The sequence below is a fragment of the Pelodiscus sinensis genome, chromosome 2, assembly GCF_052426305.1.
Source record: "Pelodiscus sinensis isolate ZL-2025 chromosome 2, ASM5242630v1, whole genome shotgun sequence".
NCBI classification, from domain to species: Eukaryota; Metazoa; Chordata; order Testudines; family Trionychidae; genus Pelodiscus; species Pelodiscus sinensis.
In genome coordinates, this window is record NC_143053.1 from 116,725,289 (window position 1) to 116,744,764 (window position 19,476).

Here is a 19,476-nt window from a genome sequence, read left to right on the forward strand (position 1 = left end):
AACCTTGCGGTGGGGGAGGGTAGGGGGGCTGGAGCACCAGTGCAGGCTCCCCACTGCAGGGGGGAGAGAGGATCCCCAAGCCCACAGACCACTTGCAAGACAGCTGTGGACCACTAGTGGTCCATGGACCACACTCTGAGAAACACTTTTTCTAGAAGCTGGGGGAAGCAGAGTTAGGGTGACCATATTTCCCCATGCAATATATGGGACACCAAAGGAGGGGCTGCTGGTACGTGGGGCTTCAGCCCTGCAGCAGGGGGAGAGGGGTGGCACTCAGGGCGGGGAAAGGAGGGAGGGACTGCCAGTGCTTCGGGCTTCAGCCCCGTGGGAGGGGGTTAGAGTTAAATACAGGACTGTCCTGGTAAAAACAGGACAGATGGTCACCCCAAACAGAGTACTGTCTGCCCTTTAAAGAATACAGCCTGCAATCAATCCCTTATGTGCTGACCCATGTCTGCTGGCTAATATGAAGGAGAGGAAACAGGTTTGTGGCCCATTTTCCCCTTCTCCTTCCTTTCTGAGGAAATCTCTGCCACCACAGGCAATAGTTTTGCACAAAAAGAATGGTTATAATTAGCTCACACATCCTCTCACTCCTCTTATGTACACCTACAGACAGGGCCGAGGGGAGTGTTCACCCGGCCTGGGGAGGGGCGGGGGGTGACTCTGGGACCACTGGAAGGTGCTGGGGGCTAGCCTTTCAGTCAGCATGTCAGCGCTACCAGGGCCTCTGGCCATTACCATGGTCCAGCCTCGGGAGGCCTCATCACATTCTAGTCAGAGTAGACAAGCTAAAAATATATTTGTTTCTCACTAACAGTTTTAATAAAACAATTCCAATCCATTTACCAATGAAAACATGACAGGCTCATGGTAGATAAAGCACTAACAGGGCAGAAAAGTGATTATTTATTTTTGATTAAGGTTACTTACAGAAGCCAGGCCCATTATCTTGGGAAATGTGAGAGATGAACATCCATCTGGACTCTGTCCAAAAGTAGTGTATGGTGTCTGAAACCAAGCCTTCTCATTAGCCCAAACCACATCACAGAGAGATAATATGGATGCTCCAAGTCCAATGGCGGGGCCATTCACTGCTACTATGATGGGCTTCTTAAACTGAATAAAAGTATTCACAAAATTTCTGAAAAGAAATGAACACTCAATCACTACACATTTTAGCAGCAAAATGTATCAGCTGCTCAGCAATAGTCTTCACGAGTTGTAAACAACATTTCAGGAACCTGATCTTCTCCCTCACCTGCAGAACACAGCCACTGGCTATCTGCAGCCCTCCCACAGTCCTGTTTGGTCCTGAAGGAGCGGCTGTGTGTGGCAACTGAGCAATCACAGGAACATTACTGAGTGCACTCTGGGAGCTTCCCCACATTTCTCTTAAAACAGAGAGGAAGGGGAGCTTTCCCTGATAAAAACAAATTGGCCTTTTAGAAACAAGGGGAAAAGATCCATCAATAACATCAGCCCTATTATCAAGTATCACCGATCTTCGAAACCTTCTCATCCTCATCTCTTGATCAGCATGATCAGAGGTCTAAATGCCTTAAGGATAAGCAAACTCTTCTTTAGCCACCTAGGACAACATTAGTTTGCTTGTGGCAGAGGTTTGGGTAATATATGAGTTTCCATATGGAACTGTGGAGTTCAAATGTGTATCATGAATGCCATCTAGGCAAGACAAGAGCATGCAATCAATCAATCAATGAGAAATGGCAATGAAGAGAGGGAATAATATATTGAGAGCACTGGAGTGACAGTGGCTGTTTAAATATATTTACAGTGTAGCAACTCAAAATAATTATCTATCATATAATTTGGATTTGGTGCATTTTTCTCTCTTCCCCTATTCAAAAGTTTATTTCAAACACTTATTTCACAAACAAGAAGCAAAAATTACATTGAAATAGCTAATATTTTTGAGATCTAATTTAGAATTTGGAAAAGAGAATGGGGGCACTATATTGAGGGGAGAAGGCAGAGAGCCCTTGGCATGAAGGACGGGTTGTAGGGAGTTCCTGACATAGAGGGGATGATGGGTCACAGGGAGCTTGTGAGATGGGGCAGAGATGGCATGCAAGGAGTCCCTCATATGGCCAACAAAAGCATGCAACCCTTGAGTATGTAAAGACCTAGCCACAACAGCTCTTTCTGTTTAGCTCGCTGATTCTGGATTTACATTAAAAATTACTCCTGAGATGACTTGGGATAGACTTGAATAACTTGAGTAATCTTGTCTACAGTAGAGATTAACACTCTCAGACTTGCAAAGGTTTGACTGCCTGGGGTGGAACATTGAGTGAAACCAATATACTAGTGGGGTGCGTCTAGACTGGCAAGATTTTGCGCAAAAGCAGGTGCTTTTGCGCAAAAACTTGCCAGCTGTCTACACAGGCCGCTTGAATTTGTGCAAGAACACTGACTTTGTAATGTACAAAATCAGAGCTTCTTGCGCACATACTTTCATGCTCCTGCTCAGGAAAAAGCCCTCTTGCACAAGAATACTTGCACAAGAGGGACAGTGTAGACAGGGAAGAACTGTTTTGCGCAAAAAAGCCCTGATGGCTAAAATAGCGATCGGGGCTTTCTTGCGCAAAATCACGTCTATACTGGCCACGGATGCTTCTGTGCAAAAGCACTTTTTGCGCAAAAGCATCCATGCCAATCTAGACGTGCTTTTGCAGAAATACTTTTAATGGAAAAACTTTTCCGTTAAAAGTATTTCCTCAAAATCATGCCAGTCTAGACACAGCTGTGCAGTTTTCTGTTCACAATAGCCCTGCAATGGTGCTGCCTATGCTCCTGCACTACAGCCTCTCTCCGACTTGCGAACCGGTTACAGACCAAGCAATTGGTCGTAACTCGGTTTGTTCGTAAGTAGGACTCCATAGAGTTACATGCAACCATGCTGTTCGTAAGCACGGATCACGTTCGTAACTCAGGGTCCGCCATTTACGACAGCTTTGGTTGGAACTGCGAATGGTCGTAACTCAACCATTCGCAACTCAGAGACCGGCTGTACTACCACGGTCTGGCACAAGTATAGCAAGCATTTCCAAAAGTGCTTGCATTGCTTATGCTAGAGAAATTAATCAAAGTCAACATGTTACTGTTTAATCGGGTCAAAAAGGACGGAGACACAAATGAACATAATGAGATAAAAGAAAATAGGCTTCATTAGGCACTGTTATCTCCTTTGGTTACTGGATACTTCCTGAAAAAGGCAATTGCTTCATGTGCAAAATAGTGGCAAATCAATTTCATGTCTGTATATAATCTTGGTGGTTCTTTAAGTGATGGCCCATATATTGATTGCAAATGTGGATGCCCAAGCATGCCATGCACCAGAACCAGAAGTTTTTCATAACAGTGTCCACTGACCCACATATTCATCACTGCATCCCCCTGTACGGTATAACACATTGATCCAGTCCCCTCCTATTTGCATCTGGCTCCACTAATGTTGTCTAGACCCTCGGGACTAGCCCACATGACACCCCATACCTGTGGTCACTTAGAACTACTGCTCTCTACTGAAGAGCTGCTGCTGTCCTACTGGAGCTCATTTTTCCTCTCCACTCACACAGAGTCTGCTAATAGGCAGAGACTTTTGGCCTTATAGCCTGCCCTGGGATCAAAAATGAGGCTGTGGAGCACCCCTCTGAACTTCTATCACCAGTCCTCTACTCCCCCTCTGGAAACCTCTGTTTACAAGGAAGACAATCGAACCAATCCCACTGGTCCCAACTGTGTCTGTCTTCTTCCCTTCCTTCCTGTTGCCCTGTCAATTGCAGCCCCCCGTCAATTGCAGGAACTGCTCCCATAAGTGGCAGTGGCTCTGGGGATCCTGGTGGAGGATGTCCAGGACACACCCCAACAATTACTGGACATCCTCTTACTGCACGGAACCTCTTGCATGGTCCTTCCACAAAGAAAGTTTTGCTGTGGCTGTACACAGAATTCCACTTGAAACTTGTTGCAGTCCTAGTGTTCCCCACATCTTCTGGCAAATTCAAGAAAGAGCTAGATAGATTCATGGAGTTTAGGTTAGGTAGGAATGGTGTCCCTAGCCTCTGTATGCCTGGAGGTGGAGGGGAGGGATCACGTGAGGATTACCCTAAGTTCCCTCCCTCTGGGGCATATGGTATTGGCCACCTGTGGCAGATAGGATACTGGACCGGATGGACCGTTGGTCTGACCCAGTATAGCCATTCTTATGTTCTTATCAGGGCATTTATCTCCCAGGCTTTTATCCTAAACCCACACCTGCCATGCAGACAGAACACTAACTACATTCCCTCGATGTTAGATCTGCACTACTGTTCTATGTCCAATGCACCCGTAACTTTTGAGTATCACCAAAACTCTATCAACGTTGCTGATGGATGCAAAGCCCTCTCCCAGAGAGAATCTCCACGTGGATCTCAGGGTGCATTCATGCATGTTACATGCTCCTGGATCCCCCACCTCCTGATATCACAGTACCCTCTACTGCGAGTGCTCACAACCACATATGCTTGCTCACAGATATTCTGTGGCAAGACATCTGCCATGCTTCCAAGACATCCATTCACACTTTCACATCTCACTACACCATCATCCTGGTGACAGCTGCAGAGATAGTTACAGGCCATGTTGTACTCTAGACCACACTTCCTCACAACTACCTCCACGCTGATCATGGCTCAAACACCACATTTGGGATCCAAGGAGGTACTATCACTTGAAGAAAAAAAGGAGGTTATTTACCTGTAATTAGGAATGTGTATGGATAACCGGTTACCCGGTAAGCATTACCCATTAGGGGTGATGCTTACCAAGTAATGGTTAACTGTTACCTAGCAGCAGCCCTGTGGGCAGCCCCACCTGCCTCTGTTCAATCAGTTAACCAATGAAGCTTAACATTTAATTGGTTAATTAATTAAATGGGATTTTTTTCCCCTACCTGTAACAGGAGGTTCTTTGAGATGCGTGGCCCCTATTTGGATTCCAGTACCTGCCCTCCATCCCCTCTGCATCAATCTAGTGGGTATGCGGGATATTGGAGAGGCATGGACTAGGCATGTCAACGTGTAGTCGACCATACGATTAACTGATAAACCTAAGTTAATCTTGTTGACTACACGCTTTCCCTCCCGCCTTGCTGCCTCTGTATCAGAGGCAGCAAGGGGAGGGAGGAGGGGGTGCCCACGAGTTCCCCACGATTAAGGTCTTGTCCTATCAGATGCTGATCCTTAATTGGCATGAACATCAATACAAATTCTGAAGGAAAACACACTGTTTTAGGCCACTAAGCTTCTCTCCTGGTCACTACATTGCTAGTGATCATTCTGGTCAGAGGATTGAAACTTAGTCACAAGTGAACAAGTGATCTTGTGTAATTGCTTCTACTTTCTTGGAGTAGAAAGGCATCTTAAAGTCAACTTGCCTGAAAATACTTTTGGTTGTATAATGCATACTGACTGCAACAGGTAGCCACAGAGTGGACTCGGAAACAATTTAACAGAAAAGTGTTTTTGAAGGATAAGCCTAGCAGACCTGTGAACCTAAATGTCCCTCCTTTAAAGAAAGAAAAAAAAAAGAGCTATCCCAAAAAGAAGGGCAGAAAAACTGTGTTTTAGGGTTGGTAGTTCTACCCCTTTTACACTAATTATTCTTAGTCACATTTGGCTAACAGTCCATGATTGCACAATAAAAGTTGTAATAGATTGTATATAACTTAAATAAGATAGAACAAAGATTGCCCCATTCATCTCTATAGTTTTTGCCAACTTCCAGCTGGTAGAATTGTACAGGATCTTTTTTTTAAAGATAATTTTTATGTATTCATTTGAGACTTCTGGCCAAAGCTATAGTGCTTCATCAACATAATGCAGTAGTTAGAAAACAGAAGAGTCCTGCTGTAGGTAGGTTATAGTTAGCCTTCTATAACCTATTCTTTTTTGTAATATTTTAATGCTAAGTAAGCAGTAAGTTCCTGTATTTTGAAACCTGGCAGCAAAATTGAATAATACTTCCTGCAAACCAGATACTCTTAAGAACATTTTGTTTTCTCTTTCCATTTCTGTAGTTTTTCTGCCTGACCACTTAGAATAAACATTTTACTGAAATGCCTTAGCTATTCAAGACTCTCAGAACAGCAAGCATCAAATATTTTCCTCACTAGAGGACAGGAGAAGGGCAATTTTTAAAACTGAAGGCCTGATTCAATATCCATTTAAGTAAGTGAAAAGATTCCTACAGACTTCAATGGAAGATAGAACTGGCCCAAATGGAACTGAAGAAATTGGCATCAACGGTATTTTCTTAGGAAATGTTTTAACCTAATGGAACTCAAAAATATGTCTACATTTATACGATCAGGTGTACGCCTTTTTGAGTAATGTTGAGTGATTCTTCTCTCCCAATGTTCCTGGCAGACAGAATTGAAGGAAATTTTTTGTACTAGTGGTGAAACTGACAAAGATGTCAAATTTTAAAACAAGCTATTTATTGGTGAATTAGGTGCTAAAGACCTTGAGGAGCTTTTCCCCATGGGAAATTGACAGGAATAGCTATTTCTATTAGACAATAAATATGACCATAAGTAGGTTAAACTGAAAATAGAAAAAGGCACTCTTATTATGGAATAGAAGAGACCAAACAAGCATTATTACAGTATAGCTATAGCACTTTAAATTCAGTCTACCTTTTCTAGGCATAATTTCCCTGTGTTGGCAAGCCCATAACCACTTTTTTAAATTGCTTTACCCCTTACATAATCAATGACACATGAAACCTCCCCACATCCCCAAATTAGAAAGCCAGGAGTGACTGTTGAAGTGTTAGTTCTTCTAGCTATATTTTTGGATATTTATGCTACATGTAAATGTTCAGGGTACCAAAAAAACCCTGTTTACATGTTACATGGGGGAAAATATCCTCAAAATACTTTAATAGGTACATGTTAAATGCCTATAATCCGATACAGCGTGCTTCTCAGCAGCATCTTTCTTTCATTAAATGCATGCTTTATAAAGACATTAAGTTCATTTATTTGAATACAGAATTTGACAGCTGGCACCAGGATACTGCTCACAAAAAATTAAGCCATCCCTGTAGAATGTCCACTATCTTTTTTATATGGACTTTGTTCAATCTATTTTTGGTACATTTGTAGGCCAGACACATAGTACTAGTTCTATAGGCTTTATTGCATAACTTTGTTTTATACAGTTATATAGATTTTGTTTGATAAGCTTTTTGTATAGCAGCTGCTAGGTATTAAAATACATTCTAGGCATTATAAGTTAGTAAGAAATTGTTTAAAATAGTATTTTTACTTTGTAAGTCTTTAAGAAACCCTGCCAATTCCTCTGTAAGAAAACGAAATGACCAGTACTTTGCGTGAGTGAGGAATGTGGGAAGGAAAGACAGAAGACTCAGATAGTCAGGATGGCTAACAAGGAGGGGTGACCTCAGGCATTGGTCAAACTCAGGATGGTAGAAGAGGGGCAGAATTGAGTACTCTAAAGCAAGGGCATACACCTGTGAATGAGATCTGTGAACAAGAGAAACCTGCTGCAATCACTCCCAGGAATTCAAAGTATCGATGGAGCATAACAATGGAAGCAGCCTTGAGGTAAAACAATTAGATGATTTTACCATGATACTTAACCCCTCCCCCTTAGACTAAAGATGGGACTAACAATCATTAAAGTGGGGTAGGTAGTCATTAAGCTTTGAGTTAGTCATTTGAACATAACTTCAGAGCATAGGACCGTGGAAGACAGAACCCAGCTCCTTCCTTGTGCCCAGCCTAATTGGACAGAGGCTGGCACAAGCACCAATGAGACTGTTAACTATAATACCAGCAGCAGAGAGAGAGAGTACATGCTGCATTTGCAACAAACATGGTATATTGCCTTTTCCCCCTGAAAAAGATCCCGTGTGCTTCTTATAAATATAACACATTTGTAATGCTTTTAAAAAATGCATTTAAAATAATCTTTTAAAAACCTCTTTCAAGTCTGGGTTGATTATATTAGGAACACTATGGCGCTAAGTTTTTATCAGGCAGAGGTGCTTTAATTCAACAAGGCAAAAATGGAGCAAAAAGCTATAAATAAAATATTAACTTGAACAGAAAAGTACAAATAATATAAACAAGTTATGCACACTGCATATTATCACAAATGAATGTTTGACCACACTGAAGTCCTATAAAGGAAAATATATTTATGAGATAAATTAAATATAAACTAATTTAGACAAAAAAAATCAACACTTAAACGACTGAAAACAATTTTACATACCTAATAGCTTCTGCCATCTTAGTGCTTTCCCTTTTTCTATCATCTGTTAAACGTCGTATAAAATAAATAAAATCAAGACCACAGCAGAAGACACTACCAACTGCACTGAGCAGCACAAGTTTGCTGTCATCTGCAGCTGCTGTATTCAGTGCACTTTGGACTTCCTTCATTACCTGAAAATCAGCAGGAATTAAATTTGTCAGACTCTTGTAATGAGTTATTAAAAAGTAACAAACTGTTGTTCTTTTTCAACAGGTCTGAATCTGAACTTTTAAATTTCTGTGTATTCCCTAGTATTTGGGATACTTGCAAATTGTGCTGCAGGTGTTTGTTCTAAATGTATGCAGATTTTTCATGATCCAAAGGAAAAGAGAGTCTATTAATGTTTATTAAAAATGTGCAGATCACAAATAAGATGATATTAAGGTAATGTAATCCTTAGGAAGAGATCTTGCAGTCTGCATCTGTAACTACAGCACACTCAGTACTTCTGCATTTTGAACACCAGGTGGCATATGCAACCAGTTCAGAAAAATTACTTGAATTTAGGCTGAAGTTTATTTAAGTTGGACTTAATAAACCACTCAGTTTATTATGAAAGGCTGCAATTCTAAATAGTGAGATAATGTATTGTACAGTGCTAATAAATAAGACTGAAGCATACAAAGATTCACATTTTAAAAGTATAATATTTACAAATTTATAATCCTTTAAATGCTCTAGTGTGACTTTGCTGGAATCTATTTATCTTTTTGTCTCTAATAATAATACTGTAATTATAGCCACTGAAAATATTAGTACCATCATCTCCCAAAGTGAGCAAGCAAACAAATCAAACTACACAAAACAAACATTCTAACCTCTGGATTTAGTGAATTGTTTTCAGAGGATTTTGTTGAAAGCAGAACATGTGTGAATCCGTCTTGTTTCCTGACAACAATGTCTCTATACCGGTAAGCACTTTCAGTTTGTCTCACACTGAAACGTAGCCTCTTATCAAAAGGTTGGTCTCTCCTATCATCAATAAATCTCCGTTTGCTGGCAGTGACTCCTGTTACAGATGTTTGTATGTTCGTTGTACCATTGGCTGCTAATGCTTCCATAAAGGTAGATGTACCTGTAAAGAGTATGAAACAACAGTGATCTATGAATTTAGTTCCATAGCTGGGAAAATCTCTTATCATGGAGACATGTCAGTCCAAAGCATATTATGACAACATACAAAAACAAGTGCCTTTGTTCTCTACCATTGGTAAACACCAAAAAATGTTTATATAGAACCAAATCTGAAAGCAAAATACTTAAAAGGATGGAATACCTGAAGAGTGAATTTTGAGGATGTGAGAAAAGAAATTTTGTCCATTCTTCTTTTATCTGATTATTCCTAAAACTGGAAAACCCTGGGCTCACACTTGTAGTACAATTGAGACATTTTTCAAAACATACTAAAATAAAAGAAACTACAAAGATGCACCACCTGACACAGTTTGTTTTCCCCTTCTCTCAGTGGCTTAAAACCATCACAATCATATATCAAAGGGAAAAAAGGGCTTTAACTAAAAGTGGGAATCCAATAAACTCCTGATCAAACTGACTCTTACAACAAAAATCAAGTAAAAGAGTGGGATTGACAAGACCATATATAGTATATAAATGTTTATAGAAAAGCAGGAACAGGGAACAAAGGACGTAGTCTTAGTAAGAAAGAATCAATCTCTGATGTGGAAGGGCTCAAAGATGAGACATTTTAGAAAGATATGGCAATAAGGCCCTTCCTGACCTACACAATTCTTTCCATTAATACTTTGCCTTTCTGTTCTTGCTCAAAATGATCTTAGCTTAACAAAGAGAAGGTTAACATGTGGCTTGATTACAGTCAATAAGTATCTACATGGGGATCAATATATAGGGCTCTTCATTCTAGCAGAGAAAGGTATAACAGGATCCAATGACTGGAAGTTAAAGCTAGATAAATTCAGACTGGAACTAATGTGTGTATTTGTTACAGTGAGCGTAATTAACCATTGGAACAGCTTACCGAGGGTCCTGGTGGATTTTCTATCACTGACAATTTTAAAAATCAGTATTGCATGTTTACCTAAGATCTGTTCTTTCTAAGAGAATTATTTTGGGGAAGTTCTATAGGCTATGTCACACAGGAAGTCAGCTTAAATTATCACAATGGTCCCTTTTGACACTGGAATTTATGAGTCTATGAAAACTAACTGGTGGACTTTCAAATAATACAAGCAAACAAGCCACTCAGGAGTGACAGAAAGTATCTCCCTCCCCCATTCCATATTGTGAATGCATTTTAACATTTATGGGAGGTGTAAAGAACATTATGAAAGATATTCATATCCAATAGATAAAAGATCTTACAGATCCTGTAGTATACCCTCATCCAGTGCACTAAATTCCCCAATAACGTCTGTGTGGACGAAATCAACTACTACATCCTTGCATGAACTCACATAGAAAAATGATAAAAAAACAAAAACTTATTACCCGTGGGCAAACACTTTTCACAGAAGGATCATGTCTATACCTACCCTCTCAGGTCTGGTCAAAGAAACCGTAACAACATCATTAAAACACAAGACTGGGAGCTTTGAATTCTCAACTTTTCTCAACACTAAAATTCACTATTTTAAATAAAGACACTGGATTTGTGACATTACAACCATCTTTAATCGCTAGCCTCACTTTTTTGTTCTATGACAGAAGAGGTGTTAATGGGCCACTTCACTTCTAATGTTCTCTTTCAATATGTTAAGGTCTTATGCTAAAAAAATCTGTTCTACATTGTATTTAGCTGATCTTCTGAGGAGCTACTTATACTTAGAAAGCGTCTCTCTTTCACCAATTGAAATGGGTTCAATACATAGACTGCATGCTCAGTGCCCATCAGCCACAGCTGTTTGGTGGCTCAGGGAGGATAGAGTGTGATGGGCAGGGGTCTCAGGAGAGGATGGAAAGGGAACAGGAAAAGGCAGAACAAAGGCAGAGCCACAAGAGAGGGAAGAGAGAGGGCGAGGAAAAAGCCTTAGGAACACCTGCAGGGAAAACAAGAAGTTGGTACCTGTGGTCCAATAAAAGATACTACCTCCTCTACCTTCTTTCACCTATAGATAAAGGGACATTTCTGAGCAGAGATTTGCATATTGCCATCTGAAATCTGTATAAAATTGCAATTCAAATATGGAAGGCAGAAACACTGGAAAGGTGCACTACAGGCTCAACCACAAATCTGATTTTGTTCATATTTTTATGTTTAACAAAATAGATTAAACCATTTGTCAAATATTTAAAGATTAAACTATGGCCCTGATCCCGTAATAAGAGCCACAAGCCCCATAACTACAGGCAGTCCCCGGGTTACGTACAAGATAGGGACTGTAGGTTTGTTCTTAAGTTGAATTTGTATGTAAGTCGGAACTGGTACATATTATAGGGGAAACTCTAGCGAAACATTTCTCCAGAGCTCAGTTTTATTCTCCCACACCTCACTTCCCTCAGTCCTTTATTCTCAAGCTGAGGTGTCTGCTGAGAAAAGCTGCTCCACATCTCCCTGGTCTGCTGGGGGCGGGCGCTAGCTTCGCATCTCCCTGGTCTGCTGGGGGGAAGCAGCTAGTGCGGGGTTGCCTCACCCCGTTTGTAAGTAGGGATCCGATGTAAGTTGGATCCATGTAACCCGGGGACTGCCTGTATATCTTAAAGATAGCTAAAAAGAAACTTATCGACAAGCCTTACTAAAAAAAAAAAAAAAAGCCCACCTCTTGAATCTTAAATTTCTATAACTTCCCTTGGAATAATTCATCCTGTTTAGCTGAAAGAGCTACATAATATATTTAAATCCTGTCACTAATGTATAATGCTGTAACTTTAAAAAAAACATGTGTGGGAGACTTGCGGGTCCCATGAGGACATTATGTACATTTACTTAAACAGTTGTTACACTATTACTGTAATTGCATTATTTACTCATTTTGGCCAGATTTGAATTAGGAATTACACTGTACTAATAAAAGGATATTTAAAATAAACCTTGAAAACGCATCAGTTTCTCTTAACATTTACTTTGTTACTTTGGTCATCCAGACATACAGAACCCTTTAAAAATAAGTGTAGCACTTAGTATTTAACGCATTTGCAAATAAAATGTTTCTGATTAAAACCCCCCGTAAAATGATTATGGAAACTGTCAATTCTATTGAAATATTTTATTACACTTTTTAATGTCTCTTGTGTCTTCTATGTTATACAGGTTGAACCTCCCAAAATCCAGGACTCTCTGGTCTGGCAACATCCATGGTCTGGCATGGATGTTGCTGGACCAAAGAGCCCCAGAAGTGGCAGCCATCTGAGAGAACACAGGGTTTGTGAAGTCCTAGCTGGGCCAGCAGTGGCTAGGCAGGGGAACCCCAGTGTCAGTGGGGTCAGGCAGCTGGAAAGCCTGTGGGCAGCAAGGGGAACCCCCCCCCCCCCCGGAACCGTCTCCCGAAGTAGTGGTGCTGGGATGGCCAGGTAGCCCTGATCTCCCCTGGTGAAAGTGGGACCCAGCAGCAGCTCAGGAGCTCCGGCTGGGGAACCCTGGCAGTGGGCCAGACGGCTATCGGGAAGTCCTGGCCCCAGCAGGGGAACCCCAGCATCAGTGGGGCCAGGCAGCATCGGAGAGCCTCCACCCCAACTGGGGAACCCCCAGTGTCAGTGGGTTCATATAGCCGGAGAGCCCCTGGCAATGGGGCCAGCAGTGGCTGCAGATCCCCGGGAAACCCTCGGTGGCAATGGGGACAGCGGTGGCCAGGAGGCCCTGGGTTGGGAAACCCCAAGGAACCGCTGAAGGTTGCAGGTCTGGTGGCAGCCAGGTGACCATGGTTGGGGAACTCCTGGGAACCCGCGGCACAGTGCAGGCAGCAGGCAGGGAGCCTTGGCGGGCCAGATTTAGTGGGGCAGAAGCAGGGCAGGAAGCCCCATGGAGAGAAGCCATCAGTGGGACAGCCAGCAGGGAAGTCTTGACCTTCCCTGGTCTGGGATAGCTCAGGTCCCGAGTGCACTGGAATAGGGAAGTCCAATCTGTAGTATTAAAAAACACTTTCTCTGTATAACTTATTTGTTTGGAGAAGATAAAGCGAATTCAAGGTTTTTCCAGTGTCATTTAAAGGGAAGAGACTGAGAATCATCCACAAAGAGAAACCCTTTCTTTCCAAAGAGAATAGAGGGAGAAAAGTAATGTAGAAGACAGACGTTATTTCATGCTGTCATAGTGGAGTCACAGTTATTCCTATATTTTTCAGTACATCAAATCTCTTATTTCAGCAGAACAAACAACACTTAATAAGGAATACTACATGTGAAATTGATTGTAGAGTTCTCATCAGATTTATTTTCTTTAAAAAAAAAAACAAAAAAAAAACAGGGACGATCACAGAGTAGGAGTTCTGAGCCCTCCCTCCCCAGGTTATAAAAACTTGGGGGGGCAGACAGAGCATGGACTCAACAGTTTCAGCCATTGGAGACCTCCAGGATTCTGGGAACAGGCCTCAGGGCTTCTACTCGGTGGGATGCTGGGGCTTTAACATCCTACCCCATGGGGTACTGGAGCTGGAGGTTTCAGCTACAGGGTACCAAGGCTCAGTGCTTCAGGCTTCATCTATGTGGGGCACCACAGCTTGTGCTCTGAGCATTCTGCCCTGGTCCCCAGTCAGTCCAAGACATTCAGAGTATGCATACAGTTTGTAAAGAGCCCAGGTTGGGAGTTAATCAGCAAAGCATTGTGAGGCACCCCAAGTTACAGGGCAGATGGTAACAGCCTCTCACTAGTTTAGACTGCACTCCAGAATATTTCAGTGGCTGTGTCTTAAATAGGATTTATAAACAGCTTGCTATTTTACATGAGATTTACACTTCATGCACTAGTGTAATAGTTTCAAGTGAATCTCAGCTGTGTTGGCTGGGAACAGTCAAAGGAAGGTTAGTTTGTTGTTAAAGCAAGAACAGAAAGACAAAGAGTGTGAACACCAAATGTGGCAAGCAGAGATGAAAGCCAAGGAAAGGGAGCCAGAAAGAGAACAGCAGCAAGACTTATACCAGTCAACAATGGAGCTGAAAGACAAAGAAGCCCTAGAAAAAGAGAAGAGACAGTATAATCTGGACATGGCAAGGCAAGGCATGGTCAAATCAAGTCTCCGGTCATTCCCTTCATACAAGGAGCATAACAAGTTGTGGCCTGCATATAAGATAACCAAATGTGTATTGGAGAATACCACTTTTGCCAGACCAGGTGAGGTTCATAAGGTTCCAGGAAAGAAGTTCCCTATATTGACTGTAAAATTCTCTGGTAAAGCTTTAAATGGATTTAATGAAATGCCAATTAATGGGGCTTGGAAATATCCCGAATTTTGAACAGCTGTTTTGTAAACATTTCAAATAACCCTTCAAGTATATAGGCTGAAACGTATAAATCTCAGGAAAAAAGTGTTGGAATGAGTCAGAGCTAGTAGGCCTATAAAATGTGACAATGAAACAAAAGGACAAAGGAGGGGGCTAAGACCTATTATTTGATCTCTCTGCTCAAGAACATTTCCTTATGTTCTGGTGAGGTCAGAGATGCATTATAGGGTGATTTTTTAAATTCTGTATAAAAAATGGCCATCCTGCCCAATTCCTTTGTGCAAGCCTGAATGTCTAATGAATGCAAGGCACAAAAGAAAAAACCCAGTGTAAAGGGGGTACCTTGTTTTCTCCTTGGGAAGAAAAAGGGTGCTGAGAACTCAGGCACTCATCTTTCCAGAACAATTCCCCTCCTAGAAATCTCTCTCTCACCTCCTGTGCAAGAAAACTGTTGAAGAAGGTGTGATGCTCTCTAAAGGGGAAGGTGTGCCTACACTAATATGGTTACTAGTTTTACAAAAATGCGATAAATTTTGTATAAAGTTTGTCTTATGAGGTACTGGAAAAGTTGCAACCTGCTGAATATTACTCTCTGGATATAACATGTATATCAACACGGTGGAATGATGAGATTTGGCTGTGTATTTGTAACTCAAACCTGTTGTGACTCTGAGAAACGCCCACAGATAAGCTTTTCAGGGATATCAAAGGAAATGCTAACAAGAGACCTTGCACATCATGCCTGAAGACACCTTAAACGGCACATATGCAGAATGCACAAGGAAAAATTTGCAATGCAGATGAACAACTGATGGCAAAGCACGTACACCATAGTACTGGCATGGCCCCATGACACTGCAAAAATCATTCCAGCAAAAAAAAAAAAAAAAAAAGACCATGATATTATAAAGGGGGAGAACAAATGCCCTGGCCACTTCTTCCCTACCCCATTCTCTGAGCTGATGAATTCTAGCAGGGGAAATTTTGAACAAAAGAATCAAGGTTCCCAAAAACTATTTGGGTAACCCAGAAAGACACATAGAAAACTAGTAGATTTAACATCCCTGCTATGGTTTTGGACTACCTACTTTGAGCCAACTGTAATATATTTTATTTGCTTTAACCTTTTACTTTTGCTTAATTAATAAATCTTTAATTTACTAAAGGATTGGTCACAGCATTGTCTTTGGTTTAAAGTTCTGAGAATCTACTGACCTGAGTGGCTGGTCTCCTGGGACTGGAAGAACCTACTGTGTGGTGATTTTTGGTTCTGATGACCTATCATCAAAGAAGTCCAGTTTGCCTAGGTGGTAACGTGCTGGAAAGTCTAACAGGATTGTCTGTGGCTCCAGGTTAAGTTCATATAGATTACTAGAAGATTTACCTGGCATTGGTCCTTCTCTCAATGTTTGTTTTTTGGAAAATAAAATGAAAATGTACATGTTTCATTTGAATCACTGTTCTGGGGTGGGGCTGGGATGAGGGGGTCATTATGCAGGCTGCCCAGAGGAGAGAACACCATTCCAGACCCTCGCTCACCGCAGCAGTTTGGAACCAGATGAGAAGCGCCTCTCCATGGCCACTGAAGCTCAAGTGGGCACAGCCAAGGGAGGGATGAATGTCTGGGTCAGGTCCAGGTTCATCTGCCCCCTGTGTTCCCCAGCCAGAGTAAGAGATGCATCAAACCATGCACTTTCCCCTCACTCCCTGACAAAGGGGAACAGCCAGCAATGTTCCAATACAAATAATGGAGGGAGGAGTTTCTGCCCCTCCCCGCCAAAGTTCGCCTAGGATGTGGGAGGCCCGGGGCTGGCATAGTCCCGGATGGGAAAGGGATGAACCCCTCACTCAGCCCCTTTCATCCACCTGGCAATTCTGTCTCTCTCTTCTGTATGAATTTATGAGAAGCAATCCCATTCCAGGCACATCCCATTTTCCTGGAACAACTAAACCCTGACCTTATTGTAAGTTATGATAAGAAGCTGTGTACCAAATTTGTGGCCTAGCTCTTACCAATTAGGAGGAGTTATTGAACAGACAAACGCTCTCAAATATCTAGCAGAGACCATCAGAGTGAGGGTATCTGCCCAGTTTTTGATAGTCTGACCCTCTACTATGATACAGAAGATTCTTCTACTGTAACTCTGAGCGCCTAAGAAATCATTGCCCTCAGCTAAAAGAAATTAAGCCCACTCTCCATCCAGCCCACACAGATGCAATTGCCTTAACACTCATCTCCAAGAAGTAACTGTAAGTGCTCTGTTGAAATTTGTGAAGTCTGATCCTGAGGAGGTAGATGTGGAATATAGTGAAGTCACCTAAGTCAATGGAAAAGAACATACAGGGTGGAGAAACTGATGGCCAATCTCTCTGGCCAGGGAAAGCACGGTCCAGCAGACTGACATGTTACCTGATCAGGAGGTAGAGCTTCTGACACTGGAAAAAGATAAAATCCCTTGTGCCTTGGGCTAACGTTCATTTACAATGGGAAGGCTTAGAGGGTGACTTGACAGTGGAAATGCTAATGGGGAATGATATTTTGCACATGACTACGGCTGTTAATGTATTAACCGATAGTAAAAGGGAACAGTGTGCTGGGATTCCAAAGGAAAATAGCAGAGACCCAGAAACCGCTAATAGAGATGGGGAAGGCCCTGCCAGAATCTCTGCAGCAGAAGAAATCACTGTGTGTCCAGGTGTGAGAAGGACAAGGCCACTTTCTCTATGTCAAATGAAAGAAGCATGTCCTCAGAGCTGCGGGCACTGGAGGAATAACACCTGCTATTGAAGTTGACCCATTTGTCAGGTGACAGTGTTTTGCAGATGAAGAAAGGGCAAATCCCACTCTTGAGTGCCTAAGGGGATATGTGGGCCCAAAAGAGGGGGAAATGGGCAAAGGTTTTTGACGAGGAAGGGCGTTTGTACAGGGAAGATCCCAAGGGAAATGATAAGAATCCTGGAAAAACCTACAAACAAACAGCCAGTTGACCTGCCGAATATGTAGGGAATAAGCAATGGGCACTGTGGGACCTATGCCATGTCCTATCCAAAGTGGGACGAAACATAGCCTGGTGGCTGGATTTTGTCACTAGATATTCTGAAGCATTTGCTCTAACAAAGAAGCTGATTCTGTGGCAACAGCCTTTTCACTATTTTTAGCCGAGTGTATTTCTCTAAAGAGATTTTATCTGACTGTAGGTCAAATCTCATGCCTCAGCTATTGAGTGAGTTATGGAAGTTGTGTGCAATAAAACAACTAAAAGCTGCACCATATCACCCACAAACAAATGATTTGGTGGAAAGCAAAAGCTATGCTGGGAATGTATGAAAATAATGGGATGAAATGTTACCATATTTGCTATTTGCTTTTAGGGAGGTACCTAAGAATCAAAGAGGTTCTCCCCCATTTGATCTATCTGGAAGGAAAGCGAGGGAATCTTTAGATTTCAGCAGAAAATCACAAGGGGACACCTGCAGCAGTGGGAGAGCAAGTTACTGAATACAGACAGAGGTGCAGAAAATAATTAAAAGACCTCATGGGTATTTTTCAAAATAACCTCAAGGACCATCAGTCCTCACAAGTAGTATGGTAAAACTAACAAACACTCTTAAAAAGGGGACTTAGGGTTAAACCTCATACAAATATAACATGAAAAATTCTTGGGAAAGAGCTTTTAAGGTGACAGAATTGGTGAATGAAGATACATATGTTAAAAAGCCTCATGGTAATACTGTCCCACAACTGGTACATGTAAACAGAGATAAAGCTTATCACAACAAGCCATGGTAAACATGATCTGTTGTTTAGATGGGAAAATGATGCATACCCTATCTTTGATTTGATGACTGAATGCCAAACTGACTCATCTCTGTAAAGCAGTGATATTTGAAGTGAATTAATATTAAACCTAACATTAAAAAAAGTTAAGTTAAAAGTTAGAGCAGTTTTTAAACTAAGGACTGGGGGAAAGCCCACGATTGTGGGAGTATGGAGGAGCACATGGATTGCACAGAGATATATCTTAGGGGAGGGTCTACTAATAGAGATACTCTATGTTCTAGTAAATAGGAGAGGATGGAAGATGATAAAATATGGGTCAGATCAGATGAGAAACAATCCAATGAAAAAGAGTCTAACACAGCAGGACATGGCAGACATTTTTACAGTGCTTATACGCAAATGCTAAAAGTATAAATAACAAGGTGGGTGAACTAGAGTGCCTCGTATTAAAGGAGGATATAGATACAATAGGCATTACAGAAACTTGGTAGAATGAGAATAATCAGTGGGACACAGTCATAGCAGAGTACAAAATATATCAAAGACAGAACAGATCGTGCCGACGGGGGGAGTAGCATTATACATGAAAGAAAATGTAGAATCAAATGAAGTAAAAACCTTAAATGAACCACAACGTTCCATAGAATCTCTACGGATAGTAATTCCATGCTCTAATAAGAAGAATATAGCAGTAGGGATATATTGACCACCTGACCAGGACAGTGATAGTGACTATGAAATAATAAGGGAGATTAGAGAAGCTATCAAAATTTTAAAAAAAAGTTGGTAATGGTGGGGGATTTCAACTATCCCCATATTGATTGGGTGCATGTCACCTCAGGATGGGATGCAGAGAGAAAATTTCGTGATATCTTAAATGACTGCTTCTTGGAGCAGCTGGTTATGGAACCCACAAGGGGAGAAGCAATTCTTGATTTAGTCCTAAGTGGAGCACAGGATCTGGTCCAAGAGGTAAATATAACTGGGCTGCTT

General features: G+C 41.6%; 1 protein-coding gene across 2 annotated transcripts in view; it reads right to left on the bottom strand.

Moving 5' to 3' along the window:
- Positions 1 to 19,476, bottom strand: part of CDYL (chromodomain Y like) — a 152,572-nt gene that overhangs the window by 7,900 nt on the left and 125,196 nt on the right. For both annotated transcript variants that reach the window (XM_075921308.2, XM_075921309.2), the window contains exons 3-5: positions 9,170 to 9,426; positions 8,310 to 8,482; positions 934 to 1,144 (exon numbers count right to left, since the gene is read on the bottom strand). In XM_075921308.2, coding sequence (XP_075777423.1) covers positions 934 to 1,144; positions 8,310 to 8,482; positions 9,170 to 9,426 — 641 coding nt within the window. The remainder of the gene's footprint in view (positions 1 to 933; positions 1,145 to 8,309; positions 8,483 to 9,169; positions 9,427 to 19,476) is intronic.